This window comes from Chamaea fasciata, unplaced genomic scaffold (genome assembly GCF_029207755.1).
Source record: "Chamaea fasciata isolate MVZ Bird 193981 ecotype frontalis unplaced genomic scaffold, bChaFas1.0.hap1 SCAF_14, whole genome shotgun sequence".
NCBI classification, from domain to species: Eukaryota; Metazoa; Chordata; class Aves; order Passeriformes; family Sylviidae; genus Chamaea; species Chamaea fasciata.
Window position 1 is genome coordinate 10,304,443 of NW_027094099.1, and position 17,041 is coordinate 10,321,483.

The following is a 17,041-nucleotide window of genomic DNA, read 5'->3' on the forward strand; positions in this document are numbered from 1 at the left end:
CGAGGCAGAGGCTAGGAACTGCCAAAGCCGTGCATTGCAGGTATGGTGGTCTGTGATAGACAGGAAGCTGTGTTCAGTGCGCTGGAAGCCTGAACTGCATAGTTCCGTGCTCTGGCTTCAGATTTTGAAAGGCAGAAGTTTGCATTGTGTTGCTCTTCTCTTTCTCTCCCGTCACGGCACAGCTCTTTACATTGTTTCACTAACTCTGTTCAGGTAGAGCTGTAGGAAGTTTCATGTGCCTTTCTGAACATTCCTTAAAGGAATGTAAGGAGAAACAAACCTCAGAGACCCTGCTGTTGTATAATTCCTTTCATAACCGTGCTCTAACATAAAAGTAAATAGATTTTTGCCTTTATTAATTTCTCTGAGAGATTATTCCCGCTCCTCATTGGTCTGAGTACTAAAAATTTTGTTCTGAGTTTCAGCCTACACGTGTTCCGCGTCATTTTGTACCTATGGCCAAATTCTATTCCTGTATTCAGTCCGTTCGCTAAGCCATTAACATTTCTGGGAAATCATGTCTGTCAAACAGAAGGCACATAGCTTGGGGTGTTTTTACTTGGTTGAAGGAAGTGAAGACTGGGGAGTTGTACAGAAGTGCAGGATTTTGGAGAACGGCACTCCTTTTCTGGTCAAGGGCTGATAGCAGATTCTGGTAGGTATCAGGGCAGTGCTGCAGGACATGGAGTGAGCCCCTTCTTGGAACTGGCCCCAGGGGAGGGGAGTCCTCTGTGGTAAAACGACCTTGGGTGGAGTTTGCTTATTGTTGTTCTCATAATGATGTCCAAAAATAGACAGTATGATGCTTTTTCTGAGCTCCCTTGCCACTTTACAATGTGGCTGTTTTCCTGAGCATGTAATCTCAGGTTATTTTTCTTCAAGTGGCTAAAGTGGTGCCATCTCCTGCCCTTTCACCCACCTCATAATTCCCCTGGCTTTGTTACCAGCACAATTGTTCAGGGGCCAGACAATGAACTGGGTCCTTGAAATAGGTCAGAACTAAACAATGCATATTGAGAGGATTTTGGATATATTTGTATGTGTAACTGAGACTGCTTCCATGATCTCAACTTGCACAGACATCCATATGACAACGAGGGGGCAGCGAACAGTGTGGGAGTCGGAATGAGCAGGCAGGGACAGGAACCAGTTAAGCCAGCCTTGCTGCCTAGAAAAGTGCTCCCAGCTGTGTTCCAGTTCACCCATTTTTAATGTTTCTGTTCTCTCTGGATGATTTAACTCAGTGTTTCAAGAGTTTCACCACTTGTACCAGTAGAAGTGAGTGAGGACACGCAGACATGAGCAGCCAGGTTCCAGGAGCCACCAAAGGAACTGCTTTTAAAACTGTCTTAAAATGTTGGGCTTTACATTCCAGCTTTGCCACTTCTACAGGAACAGAAACTTCTAGCACTGAGGAAGGATATTTAGCTGGGGGGACCAACACAGTAAACCAGTGCACCAAGGTTTGCCAGCTCACCTTTTACTGAATAACTAAGACCAGAAGTGTTGTCAAGTCAAGGACTGACTCATACATTGTACTTGAACGAAACCACTTGTCCCACTCTGCTACATTCAATTTCTTCATTGTAACAGCCAAGGCTCTGCTCTTTCTATAATCTCATTTACTTAAGGAGGACAGAGAGCCTCTAAGAGGTTACCTGTTAATGTGGAGTGCTTCCTTTTCATGTTGTCGTCCCTGAAGTCATGTGGCACGTCCAAAGCTGATGGTTTAAAACATCCTATTTGCAATACAATTCAAGCTAACTTAACTCCATTTGCACTCACATTTCTAGGGTGGGGCATGGTTACAATATATGTAACTACTTAAATCAGTTGCAACCATAAAATCCAAAATGCATGTGGCAGTGTTGCATTAAAGTTTTCTGAACACAGTTGCTACAACAAAAAATGAAAATGAAACGTGATTATGTGGTATTAACAGTATTACATACATAGGCACTTGGGAAATAGTTACTGTGAAACAGAAGACATTTTGCAGACGAAAAGGAACAAGAAAAGTTTTCTATCATTCTCTTTCTTGGAACATTTGGGTTGCCAAACAGTTAAATTTTAATTCGTCTAGAAAACCAGATACCAGTTTCCCATTCCAATCCTTAGTCTATTTCTGCAAGACGTGGGAAGGCCTGGAACAGGCAAAGCAGAAGCACAAATCTGAAACTCCCACATCCCAAGTGAGACAATTTCAGAGTCATTATCTCACTTGTTCTTACTAGAAATTCCATCTGGAAACTGAGAAGTCTTTCCCAGTGAAACTTCCAACAAAACTGGGTTGTCCCTCCTACCAAAAGAAACTTTTAAGTAAAATTGCTAACCAGTTGGAATTAAGAATTTGAGTCTGAGTTAATTAACAACTTCTTGTTGCTTCTTTTAAAAAGCAGAAAAATGGGTAAGTTTTTAATCTGATGATGGAATAGTGACATATTTGTCAGCAAAAGTTAATGAGAATATGCATTTGACGAAAAATGCAAATGAATTTGCAACAATCTTGCTGTTAGAAATGTTAGTGTTAAGGTTGACAGATCACCTCAATAGCCCCTTTTTGTCTCGATCTGTTTCTGAAGAGCATTAGGGAGACTGCTTGAATTTAATTTAATCTTTAAGGTTTGGGGATATATTAAAATACTGCATTAAAAAAACCTTTCTGAGCGGTCCTTCATTAGTTTCTATAGTTGCACCTGCATTTCCTGAAAAGACCCGTCCCCCGGCACGCTGGGACGGAGCCATCGCACCTCCGCTTTGTCGGGCCCCTGCAGCACAGCGGGGTCTCCGCGGGGCTGGACCCGCACACATCGAGGCTCAGCCCCGGGGCCGGGCGGCTTCCGACCGCTCCGGGCGAGCCAGGCACGCCCGACACCGACACCGGCCCGCGGGCGGCCGCGGCCGCGCTGGCTGCCAGCGCTGTCACCCAGCGCCGCCACCGTCACGGCGCGTCACTTCCGCGCGCGGCCCGGGCCCGGAGCGCGGCGGCGGCGGCGGCGGCGGCTCCATGGTGCGGCGGCGGCGGGGCGCCGGGCGGGGGGCGCCGGGCCGGCCCGCTCGGTGAGGGCAGCCGGACCCGCCTGCCGCGGGCTCGGGCGGCCCTGCCCTGCCGTGCCCCGCTCTGCCCTGCCGGAGGGCGCCGGGAGCCGCAGCCATGAGCGGCGCGGAGCGGCCGGACGGGAAGGAGGCGGCGGCCGCGGGCGACCCCGAGCGCTCGCTGGGTACGTGAGGGGACGGGCGGGACCCGGGTGCCGGGAGAGGCGAGGAGAGGCTGGAGCCGCCGCCGGGCCGGGTCAGAGCAGGGCGCCCTCGGAGGCCAGGGGCTGCCTCCCGCATCGTTCTCTCGCGTGGCGGGGGCCTGCAGGTTAAAGGGGTTTTGTCTAACGTGAGCGCTGCGGACAAAAAATAATCATAGCATGTCCATACGAAACTTACAGGCTGTGAAGTTCAGTTCTTGGAGCTCAGCATGAACTCTTGGTGGTTTGAGTGACAGGCGAAGACCTTCCATAGCCTAGCTTATTCTCAGACTTTGAAAGCAAAGGTTGGGGGCTGTTAATGTTTAGGTACTCTTGATTCATAGTCAGAACACTGATGTTGCACATTTTTTTCTGCAGTGGACTGGCGTACTCAATTTATTTTTTTTTTAAGATACCTGTGGAACGGATATATTTCCCTTTCTCTTCTGCTGCTGTTCACATAAAAGGGTTTAGCAGGAAGTTTGTGATATAGGACTGAGAATAAGGGAGTAATAAAGAAGAGGAGGAAGGTGAATGTCCAGTTTGGTTGGAAAAGCGCAGAGAATTTTAATGTGTTTTAATGCTTTTAATTTTTGAAAAGGAAAATATAGTTGCTCTAGGTGAAACTTGAAATGTGTGCTGACCTGTCACACTCAGCCTTGCCATTCTTTGGTGTAGGTGCCAGTGATGCATCTCCAGATGAAGGAGTTGTAGAAGATCTGCCTTTAATAGATGAGAAAGCTGTGGAGCAGCTCGCTGAAGGATTGATTTCCCACTATCTGCCTGATCTGCAGCGATCAAAATCAGCACTGCAGGAACTTACGTAAGCAGATTTTTGAAACCAACTTCATACACATGCATGCTGGGTTTGCTGCTCTTTCAATATAATGTGCCAGCTCCCTTTAACTGGAATATAGTTTATCAGCATTTCTGTATCCTGGCTCGAGCAGCCTGAATAATTCAGTGATCTGTAGGAGTACCAGGGGGTGTATAAGCTGCAGTGTAGCCTCTGAGCACTATGGCTGGAGAATGTGTAACAGCAGAAGACTAAAATCCCCTAAGCCAGGCAGAACAGAAGACATAGATTTCTTAAATGCTTATTCACTTCTGTAGTGGAAAAGTGTGGTAAAAGCTGGGTTTATTTTGCTTGGAGACATGCAGTTTGTATTCAGGGCAGCTTGTAGTGAGATATATCGTTTGTTGTTCAGTCTCTAAACAGTATTGCGATACACTTGAAAAATACAAGTAAGGAGCTAAGCAGATACGAGTTCTTTGTGCACTGATACCTCACTGATAACTGAGAGTAGTTGATTCCAAATGCAGACCAGATCTGGCATGGATACAGAGATACTGGAAAGAGCTTTACACAGATCCATCTCAGGTTTTGCGGGGTACCTTAGTTTGGGTTTCACCACGCATGATGTGGTTTTGCTCCTGCCAAGGGCAGCCTTTGTCTGGAAGGACTTGAGCTGATTTGTGTGGGATGGAGATCCTTAATAATCACCAGGAATCCACATGAGTTCTGTACAGAAATAACTTAGTTCTGCATCGTGACACACAGAGGCACCCAAGTGGAAAGTCAAGAGCTAATTGTTCTTCCTTCCAGTCAACCACTGCAACCTGGAGAGTGTCTCTTCAGGGGTTTTGGGATATTTATCCTGGATATCCATGTGCTGTGTGATGCCAGCTGAATTTGTGCAACAAATAGCAGCTTGGATTTTTCTAAAGTCTTTAGCTCAGGTTTTTATTGAAATCACCTAGCAATGCATAAGAAGAATCTGGTATTGGGAAGTGTGTATTGATACTGTTTTGATTAAAAGTCTATTTAAAGGGCTGGTTAAAATGCATATGTGGTGCTTTACTTTGGGTTTATGCATCTTTTTTTTTGTTTTAGACAGAACCAAGTGGTACTGCTAGAAACATTGGAACAAGAAATTTCAAAATTCAAAGAGTGTAACTCCATTGTTGATATCAATGCTTTGGTAAGTATCAGTAATGCCTTTTAAATTCTAGATTAGCATAGATTTTCTTGCTGAAGCATTACTAGCAGCTTGTGTCTTTTCTTTGTTCTTAATGACCTACAGAAAGAAAACCAGCTCAGATATTAGGGGCAAACTGCTGGAGGGGATGGGAACCAGCATATTTCCCTTAAATAGGGAGGGCAGCAGGAAGAGAGTGCAGGCTCAGTCAGGCAGCATTGGTGAGACTGGTTGTTCTAAGCCAGCAGGAAAAGCAAATGTACATGTTTTTTCAGTAGGATTGGGGCTCCAGCATGGGCTCTCTGTGCACCTCCCCAGACTAGCAGGGAGGGTGCATGAAACACTCGCGTATGGTGCATAAAGTTGTAATATTTTTGTTCTGTTTTGTGAATCTTCACTCAGTAGAATACTGTGTGTGCCGTTGAGATGTAGTAGTTTTCTATATTAATATATCTGATATGTAAATTTTATATATAAACTTGAACTTGTTTGTTCCATTATCAAATGTTCTGGTAATCACTGTTTTTGATTGCTGTTTTCCTGTGTAGCTTTATAAAACAACTATTCTAACTTGGCAGTCACTGCTTTAACAGTTATGGTTTTTAAGTTTTCAGAAGCTAAACACTATCACAACAAGTTAGTGAATATTAGAAATGAAATGATGATGCTGCACGAGAAGACATCAAAGTTAAAAGTAAGTGGGATAAATATTTTTACTTTCCAATACAGATATTTACTTAGGTATTATTGACTTCTAATTTTTCTTTTGGATGCATGCTGAAAATTCTGATTAAAATAGAAATTTATCTTAAAAGGATGTTTTCAGTATCTCCAAGCCATGTATGTTTTTATCCTTTCACTTGCTCCTAATGTTCCTCAAGCCACTTACACATCTGAACTACTCTTTCAGTGCCATCGTCATGTTTAGGTGGTGTAAGAATCTTGCCTTGTTCTGTTGCTTAGTCTACTCCATTCTAAGTAGCTCTCTTTGTTGTTTCAGTTTCATTTCAATGGAAACTAGATTATCACAAATGTAAGAATTTCTCCTTCTGTTTAATGTACCATTAACAGTGGCATAAGTTCACTGGTTTTATGCTATAGAAACAACCTGGTTACATTCTGGCAAGATTAATCCTTAAGTGTGTTCAACAAGAGAATTTCTTTTCTTGGAGGCAGTAAATTATGTGGTAAGAACCTTGTCAGGTATACCCAAAGGACGACTTTTAGTGAGACTGAAGGGGCTCCAGTTTGTTTTCCCAGTGTAGATCACAAACTTCCCATTTCTGAACAATAAGCTGAAAGTGGGAGGGATGAAGCGAAAATTAACAGTTTATGCTACATTCGGTTATAAGAAGGGTGTGTTGGAGAGAGGGAGAATGGGAGGGATTTTGTTTGTTGTTCCAACTCTAGATATATCTATAAAACTTACAATTATTTTCTTGTCTTTTCTGTTTAGAAAAGAGCACTTAAGCTGCAACAAAAGAGGCAGAAGGAAGAACTGGAACGAGAGCAGCAACGCGAGAAAGAACTTGAAAGAGAGAAACAGTTAACAGCAAAACCTGCAAAGAGGACCTGAAAGCAGAGCATGCAACAACTTCTCTGAATTAATGATTTCTACATTCACTGGAATTAAGACAGACTTTGCTTAAACTGGGCTATAGCTGTTGCTAGCAACAGTCTACCCCATGGTATTATAAATTCCAGAATGGAAATAACAGAGTTGGTAACATTCACATTTTTTAATTTCAGCCATTCAAGTTGCCTTCTTTTGTAATGCTATGCAGTTTGATATTATTATAATCTAAGTTAATTTTATATATATTTGTATATAGGAGAACTAGGCATCATAGTTGTAAGTACCTATCCATTTTTGTTTTCTTCTGTTCTTTTGGGGTTTAGAATTCTGAGAGATTTGATGACTGGCACATGTTTTTCAGACAAAATGCAGAATACTTCTTGAAAGTTCAGTTCTCATCACCAGACTTCAGTGGCTGCATTTTCACTGAAACTGCTTTGTTTCATGCAGTTGGGATCTGTCTTTGAGCATAAATACTAATTTCTTGTGCAGCTTTCGCTTGATCCATCTCTAATGAACTGAAGAAAACAGTGTATTTGCTTAAAAGTTCACTTCATTGCAGCAATCTTTTTTTTGTCATCAAGTAATTTTAGAACAGCTTTAAAGTAACTTCTGAATAAGTTCCCAGCTGAAATGATTGGCAGGGGAGAAGCAGAACACTAAAGATTGTCAAAATTGATGTGTGCACAATGCAAAGATTAGTGAATTTGTGCTTGCAAAAACATTTAAGTCAAACCAGGAAACTGTTGCTTCTGTAATGGTTTGTAGGAAGCCTTGTGTGGTCTAAGCATATTTTTGTGGGATTAGAAGTTGTAATTTCATCTTGTGTGACAAAATAAAACATAAGAAAAACTAAAATTTTCCATTTCATATGAAATTCAGCCACCTGTAGGAAAACTACTGCATTTAGTGTTTTTTCCTTAACAAATGAATCATTTGCACTTCAGGTCTATATATGAGGTTTTTTGTTACACTTTCCTCACCCAAATTGATGATTATTAGTGTGTACTGATGAGAAATTTGGAATGGAGGTTGATACCCATTTCTCTGAATGTAATTCCTATCTTGCAGCACTTGGTGTGAACTCCCATTCAAATGAAAGTAAAAGTTGTCTAGACTGATAAAAGAGCTTTAAATTATTTGTTCCTACAGTCTAACAAACTAGTTATTTTATAACTGTGTTTCTTTTCAAGTTTATCTGTGTTTCTTTTCAAGTAATAATGTAAATGATGTGTTTTGAAGTAAGATAAATAGTAAGCTATATAAAGTTTTCCATAAAATATGTATAGGAAGGTATCACAGGGGCACAGTCAATTTTACTTCTCCTTCTGTTTTAGATGACTCACACAGTGTACACCTGCCTGGACTTTCTGTATTGTAATTTTCTGAACTCCTAATTTCCTGTTCTTAATATTTGTCATCTTTTTCTGTGCAAGATGTACTCTAGCAAGTACCCAGGCAACAAGCAAGGTAAACTGGGATATTGTTTTGGGGCAAGGAGAAAAAACTACTTAAAGCAGTCTGAAGAGATACTGAAATGCTTTTAGTGAAACAGTATTAGATTAAAACTCTCCACAGGTATTTTTCCCTGAAGTTGACTCATGGCTATTAATTGCCAGTGGATTGTTGGCCTCTGCTGTGGTTTGTATGTATTTCTATGAGAAATGTAAAGAATTTCCACAGTCCATTTTTTGGAGCAGAATGTACATAACTAAATGTTGTCTAAGTATTTTATTTTGTAATGTAGTTTCACAATCAGATTCTGGGAATTGAAACTGTTCTCATTAAACTATAACATGAAACTAGATGCTTCAGTATCCAAATCAGGATTGAATTCCTTTGATATGTCTTGATTTGTATGTCCTCATATAGAATCCAGTCAAGTGGAATTCTCTCTCTCTGTCAAGAACTGTGTGTTTTTTTCAAAGAATTGTGGTTTTGTTTTGTTTCAAAAAAAACCCAAAATCATGGTTATTTTAACTAAAACTAGAGAATTCTAAGAAATCAATAGAAATTGATACTTTTGAAATTTGGTACATTTCAGCATTTGGAATAATTTCCAGTCAAAGGAATAAAAGCTAACAGTGCTTACCTGAGGAATCACATGCACATACATAAAAATGTCCTTGATTTCCTTTTCCTATAAAAGCATGGTAAGATCTGGGTTTTCTATGAATAAGGACCTAATTTTACTAAATTACTTACTTTTCTGTGATAGAGGGGGAGAAATTAATAAAATATATATACGATGAAGTTTGTTCAGTTCATATAACTTCTATTAATGTGTTCTTAAATTACTTCAGTGAAAACTACAATTCGTTATCTCCATAGGATGTTCTACCAAATAAGTCTTAATGCATAGAAGTAAATGCTGCATTGGATGAATTTAATGATACTGACATGTAAAAGCGTGTGCTTGCATCAGCATGCACAGCTACAGTGAGCAATTCTATTGCTGTGTACACTTAGTCTTGACTGATTTCATAAAGAGTTACTTATGGAGTAGATAAATGTGGTAGTAGAGCGTAAGGGTTAGGCAGTGTGTGCCCAGCCCTCACAGCGGCTCCCACCCTTTCATCCTGCCTGGACTTTGGAAAGGTTAAGGCAGCGCTGCCCGCAGCTCTGTGTGTCTGGGTGGGACTCTGGCCCGCTGTCAGGGATAGAGGCCAATACCGAATGCGCAGCTGGGTTTCCATCAGGGATTTGCACGGGGCCAGATTAGGATTGAATTTTCAAAACTTTGGGAAGCGCGGGGTTGGAGCTGTAGGTGCCATCGGTACCTGCAGGGAGCGGAGCGCCCGGCTCAGCCCCTCGCGGGGGCTCCGCGACCACCGCGGGCTGCGCACACCCGGCCCTGCCAGCCCTGCCCTGTCCTGTCCTTCCCGGCCGGACCGCGGCCTTTGCCCGCCGCCGGGCAGCGCCCGGAGCCCCGAGCTCCGCCCCGCCGTTCCCGGCCCCCGGCGCCGACCGTACACGGGCCGGCGGCGCGGGTTCTTCCCTGCCCTGCTCGGCGCAAGGAGCGGTGAGTGCGGAGCCGGGAGCGGGGCCGGGGCTCCGTCCTGCCCTGAGGGAGCGCGCGTGTCGGCTTGGGCCGAGCAGGAGGCGGCGGGAGGGCCGTGCCGGCGGGGCAGCCTGCGGGCCGCTGCAGCCTCGCCGAGCGCGGGCGGGGTCGTGCCCCAGCCCCGGGGGGGCGGCCCTGCTCCCCCTGCGGCTCCCTCGGCTCCGGGAGCAGCGGCGGCCACTCGGTCCCTTGCGGCTGCTGTGGCCGGGGCTGAGGGGCTCGCCCGCTCTGGAGCCGGCTGGGGGGCTGCCCGCCGAGCTCGCACACGTGCACGCGTGGAATGCTTAAACTGCTGATCTGAGGCCAGCTGTTTAGCGAATAGTTGCTATGGTCTGTACTTCTTGCCAGTAGGACTTCTCTAACTTTATTTATTCCAACTTCCTTCAACAAACTGGCTCGATGAAGTAAGCAGTCTGAGGAGCTTAGCATGCGGTAGGTGTCCCGGAGAGGAAGAAACTGCAGTTGTCCCGAGTGCCTCTGCATGAGCTGCCGTGCTTCGGTGAGTGTTTGTTCTAGGCTCTAGCTGAGATATGAGGTGCTCAGCTCTCCTGCTCAGGCTTAACTATGATTCCTTTAAAGTGTATTTTCTTCTGTATTAAACAGACTTATTCTAAAAACATGCAAACAAATAGCCTTAGAGTGAAACAGAAAATAGATGTATGAATGTAGGTCCACATTTTTAAATAGCTGCCTGCACTGATGATAAACAACCTTCTAAAGTGAAACTAACTTACCATGGAGTTCTGTGTTTTGTTCTGACTGGGGGGGGAGGCGATGAGAAGAAAATGTTTGCATCTTGAAAACCTGTAAAATAAAATTATTAACATTTGTTTTACAGTGGATGCCTCTGAGATTTTTCCCTCTCTGACCCAAATTGTAACTGTAAGGATTAATAATGGGGCATTATAAAGAATTCAGGGTACACAGACATGAGGGACGTCAAGATAGCACAGAAAGGTGCAGAATGAGTTGCTCAGCTACATCTAGTGTAGTGGAGAATTTTTGAAGCAGACATTGGAAGATTTTCTTGAAAATATTTCAGGTTTCTGGTGTAATTTTGAGATTCCTGTCTGCAAGTAACATAAATTAGTAAATAAATGAAAAAGCTGTAATTCTTGCCTGATGACTTGAGGAATTTAGTATTATAATTTTTGCCTTGAAAACGAACTTTATTTAACTATAAATATCAATTCTGCCTCCTGTAATTGTTACTGGTGCCTTTCCTTATCTCCTAGCTTTCCACTTAATGCAAGATGTCAGCAGTTGGAGCAGTGTCTTCTTGCTCCAGTCTTCGTTCTTGTGTGTGGTTGCTGAAACCAGGAATGCAGATGAGCTCCTTTGGCTTACACACAGCAGCCAGGTGTGCTGCCAAGGATTATTATGAAGTGCTTGTGTTGGGTGGAGGTGCTGGTGGAATCGCCATGAGTGCTCGGATGAAGAGGAAAGTGGGGGCAGGAAATGTGGCTGTTGCTGAGCCAAGCAAGGTGAGTCTCCCTCTGCTGTAAAGCACTGTGAAGAAAAAGCATTTTACATGTGATGAGTCTGATTCTCATCCCTCTCCTGCAACACATTTTTAACTGTGGCAAGTAAGCCAACTAACCATGTTTCAAGAGGTTTTGTATGACACTTTCTTCTCCATGAGATTTATGCAGCCGTGGAGCTTTGTCATGGAAAAAGCTTGGTTATTTATACAGCTTCTTTTGTTAAGAATAATACAACGTTAAGAGTACATTGCTCCCATTTGGAGTGATGTGCCTTTAAGTCCTTCTAACCAGTTTTGAAATGTCCATTTGAACTTTTATTTCAGACTCATTACTATCAGCCACTGTGGACCCTGGTTGGTGGTGGTGCAAAGCAGCTAGCAGCTTCTGCACGTCCAATGGAAAGTGTAATACCTGCGGGTGTTGAGTGGATCAAATCTCAAGTTATAGCATTGGATCCAGATAAGAACTGTGTCTGGCTAGAGAACGATATCAAGGTAATAATGTAAAAAAAAGAAAAGAAAAAAAAGGAGTTTATTTTGTGTCATGAGTTATGTGCCCACTTCCTGCAGATCCCCTTAGAACTGCCTGCTGAGCAGGCCTCCAGCATTTAGGAGGCTGGGAAATCCCAATTAGTCTTATGTACTTGATCCTAAAATCTTTTTCTAATAAAAATTGTGATAGATAACTAGATTAGAATAACATCAACTTAAAATACTATTATCATAAGCCTTTGCCTTGTTTATGGTGAACTGAACAGAAAAGAGAGAATATTTTGCTACAGATAGCTGGGTCTGCGTATAACAAAGGCTCTGTGTGTAACTCATAATGCAGTTAGCATTTTAACTAGAATTCTTAGAGCTTAACTTATGTTACTAATGCTCTCTATATATCCTTCCTTGTGACTCTGTTGCTGTCAGGTAACTGAAATTTACTTTGAGGTAATGCTTTGGTTTCTTTGTCTAAAATACTTTTTGTTCTTTACACAACAGGTATCTTACAAGTATCTGATAATTGCCCTTGGAATTAGTCTGCATTATGAAAAGGTATTTGTTTTACAGTAATCATATTTTTACTAATTTTAATAGCATCACTACTCAGGTAGGAGTAGAAGGGAAATAATTACTGAATGCAGATTAGTAAAGCAAAATTACCCTAGGCAAATACAGGTATCTGCAACTGACAACAGAAAAATTTCATTCACCTTATAAATTTTAATAATTTTTTTACATGATTTTTACTTGTGGTGACGTGGCAGTGACTTTATATGTTCTTACTCTGAACTTCCATCTACAAAACTTGGGTGTGGGTCTGCACTGAAGACTTATGCTTAGGGGTTGCAGGCCAAAGTAATTTCACTAAATGTTACATCTACTACATCATATACTAAATTCTAAAAGAAATACCTGTTTTATTGCTAGGCCTATTTTTAAGAATACCAACTAGCAAGTAAGTATGGACTTCCATTTTGACAAAAACTTCTTATATAGTCATTTCTCAGTCTGTATTTAATACTTGTCAATGATGACAAAACTTTTGCAATCTGTACTTGAAACCTGAATTTCTCTTTTCCTAGATCAAAGGCTTGCCTGAAGGTTTTAATCACCCTAAAATAGGTTCCAATTATTCAGCCCAGACAGTAGAGAAAACATGGAGAGCTTTACAAGATTTTAAGGAAGGAAATGCTATCTTCACTTTTCCAAATACTCCAGTGAAATGTGCAGGGGCTCCTCAGAAGATCATGTATTTATCAGATGCATACTTGAGAAAAGTAAGTCTTTTACCCTCTCTGCCAGTGCTTGTTCTCACAGTTGGAAGGAAGGCTTGTTCTAAGGGTTTCATATTGTCTTTAAACCACATGAGAGTGTTGTGACTCAGGATTATTAAAGTGACCGAGTTGCTTTTTCTATTTTTAATGTATAAGGAATGCAAGTAAATGGATTGTACAGAAATATTTAGCGTATATTTAAAACCAGAGAAACTTGTAGAATTCAAAAATTCAATTCAGAATTTCATACTGAAAGAACTGCTTGCCCTGCTTGTGGTGAGCTGCAGATACAACTGTTCTCAGCCTAATTTACAGGGTGCACCAAAATAATGCTGGCTGGAATTAAGTCATTCTTGTTACTTTAAGTACTTAATACCTGTTGCTATTTGTTTACTAGTCTGAAAAGTGGCTATGCTTGCTCCTTGGGCACACTGACTCAGCATCAGGAGGAGTCTTAGACAGGCTGTTAAAGCAAGCTTAGTGGAAGCAAAAGACAACTTCAGGTGGAAGTGTCAGCTTCATATCTGTTTAAATCTCATGAGCTCCCTACTGGGTGAGTATCTGAATTATGCATAGAAGTGAAGGTTTCAGAAAGCTTTTTAACACTAAATTGCTTCAAGAATTTAACCTGCATACAGCAGTTGCTCAGTGCCTTGCAGCCATCTCTTCTCACGAGTTGTGTGACGTATCTTCAGTACCTCACGCTGAAAGGGTCTACCTTCTAACATGCTGTGAAATATTAATTAAATATTCATTAGTAATTGAACTGCATGAATAGTTCTATCAGCTCTTTAGTAGTGCAGCACAGTTCTTTTGTCTTGTCACAGTTCCTTAATAGAAAAGGCTAATTGGATCTCCTCCTGCAGACAGGAAAACGTCCCAAAGCAAACATCATGTTCAACACCTCACTTAGTGTGATTTTTGCTGTTAAGAAATATGCTGATGCACTGCTTGAAGTAGTAAAGGACAGGAATCTTGCTGTTAACTACAAGCGCAACCTCATAGAAGTTCGAGCAGACAAGCAAGAAGCTGTGTTTGAAAACTTGGACAAACCTGGAGTGACTGAAGTTCATCAGGTCAGGAGCTTTCAAACCCCTCATTTGGTTCTATTTCTTTTCCTTGTGTGCTGCAAGGTAAATTCTACATTGTTATAACACAGTCTGCTTCACTGTGTATTGCTGTTCCCCTCAAAAGTACTATATCTAACTTTAGCAGAATATTAAAAATTTTGAAACCAAGGTGGAGAAAAGAAAAAATGTCTCAGAAATGATGCCTGGAGTACTGTATGCGGTGGGAATGTCTCAGGTGTGTATGGAGGAAGGCAAATTGCTTCCAAATGGAGTTGCTTGATAAGGTTCATGTTAATTAAAGGATGCACTTGAAATTTGAGAGCAGATTTTCATTCCATATACTTGTTTAAAAATCCGAAACAGACACAAACCCAAGAAACCCTCTCTCCACTCTGTGCTTATTGCCTTATACCAACAGATGGAGTTTGCTCTGTGGACTAACCATTGCATTGAATGCATTTTCTTCCTGTTTAGTATGAAATGCTTCATGTCACACCCCCAATGGGGCCACCTGCCGTACTCATCAACAGTCCTGTCTCAGATGAAAATGGCTGGGTGGATGTAGATAAGGAGACTCTACAGCATAAAAAGTATCCTAATGTCTTTGGTATTGGAGACTGCACCAACCTTCCAACATCAAAAACTGCTGCAGCTGTAGGTAAAGTTGCATGTGTATGTTTGTGTGTGTAAATGACAAGAGTGGAGTCACAGTAAGCTTTTTGTTTAGTTTGCTGCTCCTGAAGTAATGACTTCAATTTTGAGCTTTCAACAGGACCAGTCTCCTGGGGTCTAGATAGCTACAGACCATGTTGATGCCACTAACCCAACAGTTCTGTTCTTCCAGATGCCTCACAGATGAACTAATTCTATTTTTTGTGTTTTTCATTATGACAGAATGTCATATAATGAGTGAAGTATTCTTGTATTATATCATCATTCAGTAATGAACCTTTCTGCTTTATCTTAGCTCTTCATGCATGTGTCACCTAACTGATAAGTCACTATCAAAAAATCACATGTTCTGGCCTTGTAGCCACAGGTTCCACTATTAAAACACTTCGAGTGTATGGTCTCACAACTGATAAAAGGCAAATAAGAGTAGAAAACCCCCCAGGGTATACAGTATGTTATTGATATAATGAAAGAGAGGGGTACTTAATGAAACAGAACTTCAGTGTGACAGAACCTCAGTCTTTGATAAGACTGAGCAAGTATAATTTATCATAAGAGAATGGGCATGGGCTAAAAATATCAGCTCAAGTTTCATTAAGCTTTAGCATGTTCAAAACAGTGAGGCCAAAGCATTAGTCCTTTTTTTTTTTTTAAATCTGGGTCGGTAAATTTACATGCAAGTTAATTGCAGCTGAGTTGTCCAACAGAGTTCCTGGCTACTACTGTTTGCTTTAGGAATGACAAGAATTGCTGGCTTAAACAGTCCTAATACATTTCCTTTTTCTTATTTAGCTGCACAGTCTGGAGTCCTTGATAAAACTATTTCTCTGGTAATGAAGAACGAGTTGCCAGTTAAAAAGGTACTTACAGTTCTTGTCTTAGGGAGAAATTCTCTTGAATGTTTTCTCCCTTCTTACACAGGAAGTCTTGCAAGCAGCTGAGTGTGTGAATATCCTGTGGTTCTCTGGAAATTCTCACTAAGATCCTATTGGAGTAAACACCAGCTCTCATCCAGATCTGCTGGCCACTTGTTCCACTAGTAACAATAACCAACCATTAATGACATTATGGCCTACTGTTCTAGGTTAGGTCTAATTTAAGCAATGTTGTTAAGCAGATCTACATTTGAAATAGAGTGACTTAATATCGCCTTCCAACTTCACTGGTATTTACACTGTAAATGCAGAAACTTTCTAGGAAGTTATTTTGAAATGTGAATGTTAACCATGGCTTGTACAACCTCAGCCCTTAGGCTTTGGTCAGAATAATGAGAAGTGGCTGTTTTTCATTGCAGTATGATGGATATACTTCCTGCCCACTAGTAACGGGCTACAACAAGGTGATTCTGGCAGAGTTTGACTACAATGCTCAGCCTTTGGAGACCTTTCCCATTGACCAGAGTAAGGAGAGAACAACCATGTACCACATGAAAGCTGATATGATGCCTCTGCTCTATTGGAATGCACTACTTAAGTAAGTATTGGAGAAAAACCATCAGGTAGAGACACCTGTTCTAGTTTAGTTGCTTGCTAGAATAGAATACATCCTCAGTTGTCATCAGAACAACCCCCTCATGCTTAGCTCTTCAGTTACAGGAAAAAAACTTTCACCAAGCCCTACTTTTGATAGTATGTGAAAGAACTTTCTCTGTTTCCAGGGGATACTGGGGAGGACCAGCTCCTGTCAGGAAGCTTATGCATCTGGGCTTGAAGTAACTGCTGGTTCTCAGCATTGGTTAAAATCTTCCAAAGAAGGGGACTGGTCTCACACTGGATCAATACATATCTTCCCTCTTGGAATATGTGGCAGACTTAATTTTTTTTAATCAAGCTTTTAATCAATCACTAATTCACTTTTCCTCCTACTATGGATTAAAGCCTTCACAATGCTCTTTCTCTGCTTTTTATGTAAACTGAGGCCTTGAACTACTTGTGTGTTTGCACAGGAAGGTGATCTTGCCTTACCCTAAGGATTACTACAGGAATTGCTAGGACAATCAATATTTTCAAAGCTATTTTGTATGTAAAACTTTCTTCTTGACCCTAAACTGACTTGTCTGCATCCAATATCAATGGCATGCACTAGACTTAACAGTGATTCAATGCTAGTAAAATGGCCTGAAAATCTCCAGTCTCTTATTTTTCAAGAACATCAATCCAAATTTCTATGTATACCTGCTGCCTAATTATTATAGGAAT

The 17,041-nt window shown here is 41.6% G+C and overlaps 2 protein-coding genes and 1 long non-coding RNA gene across 3 annotated transcripts; 2 read left to right on the forward strand and 1 right to left on the reverse strand.

Moving 5' to 3' along the window:
• Window positions 1–2,999: 2,999 nt before the first annotated feature.
• Window positions 3,000–8,598, forward strand: BLOC1S6 (biogenesis of lysosomal organelles complex 1 subunit 6). The gene is made up of 5 exons (XM_066196424.1): window positions 3,000–3,221; window positions 3,915–4,059; window positions 5,131–5,218; window positions 5,823–5,909; window positions 6,672–8,598. The coding sequence occupies exons 1-5, from the start codon at window positions 3,155–3,157 to the stop codon at window positions 6,789–6,791; spliced, it is 507 nt and encodes a 168-aa protein (XP_066052521.1). The 5' UTR covers window positions 3,000–3,154; the 3' UTR covers window positions 6,792–8,598.
• A 1,140-nt stretch (window positions 8,599–9,738) lies between these two features.
• SQOR (sulfide quinone oxidoreductase) lies at window positions 9,739–16,733 on the forward strand. Its single transcript, XM_066195957.1, has 11 exons — window positions 9,739–9,813; window positions 10,262–10,351; window positions 11,088–11,336; window positions 11,660–11,830; window positions 12,326–12,379; window positions 12,910–13,104; window positions 13,968–14,177; window positions 14,646–14,829; window positions 15,636–15,703; window positions 16,138–16,316; window positions 16,501–16,733. Exons 3-11 carry the CDS (start codon window positions 11,106–11,108, stop codon window positions 16,556–16,558), a joined length of 1,350 nt encoding a protein of 449 aa, XP_066052054.1. The 5' UTR covers window positions 9,739–9,813; window positions 10,262–10,351; window positions 11,088–11,105; the 3' UTR covers window positions 16,559–16,733.
• Window positions 10,345–13,950, reverse strand: LOC136296665 (uncharacterized). Its single transcript, XR_010722983.1, has 3 exons — window positions 13,730–13,950; window positions 10,587–10,656; window positions 10,345–10,462 (listed from the first exon to the last, which is right to left on the reverse strand). It is a non-coding gene; the product is annotated as an uncharacterized lncRNA (long non-coding RNA).
• Window positions 16,734–17,041: the final 308 nt, after the last annotated feature.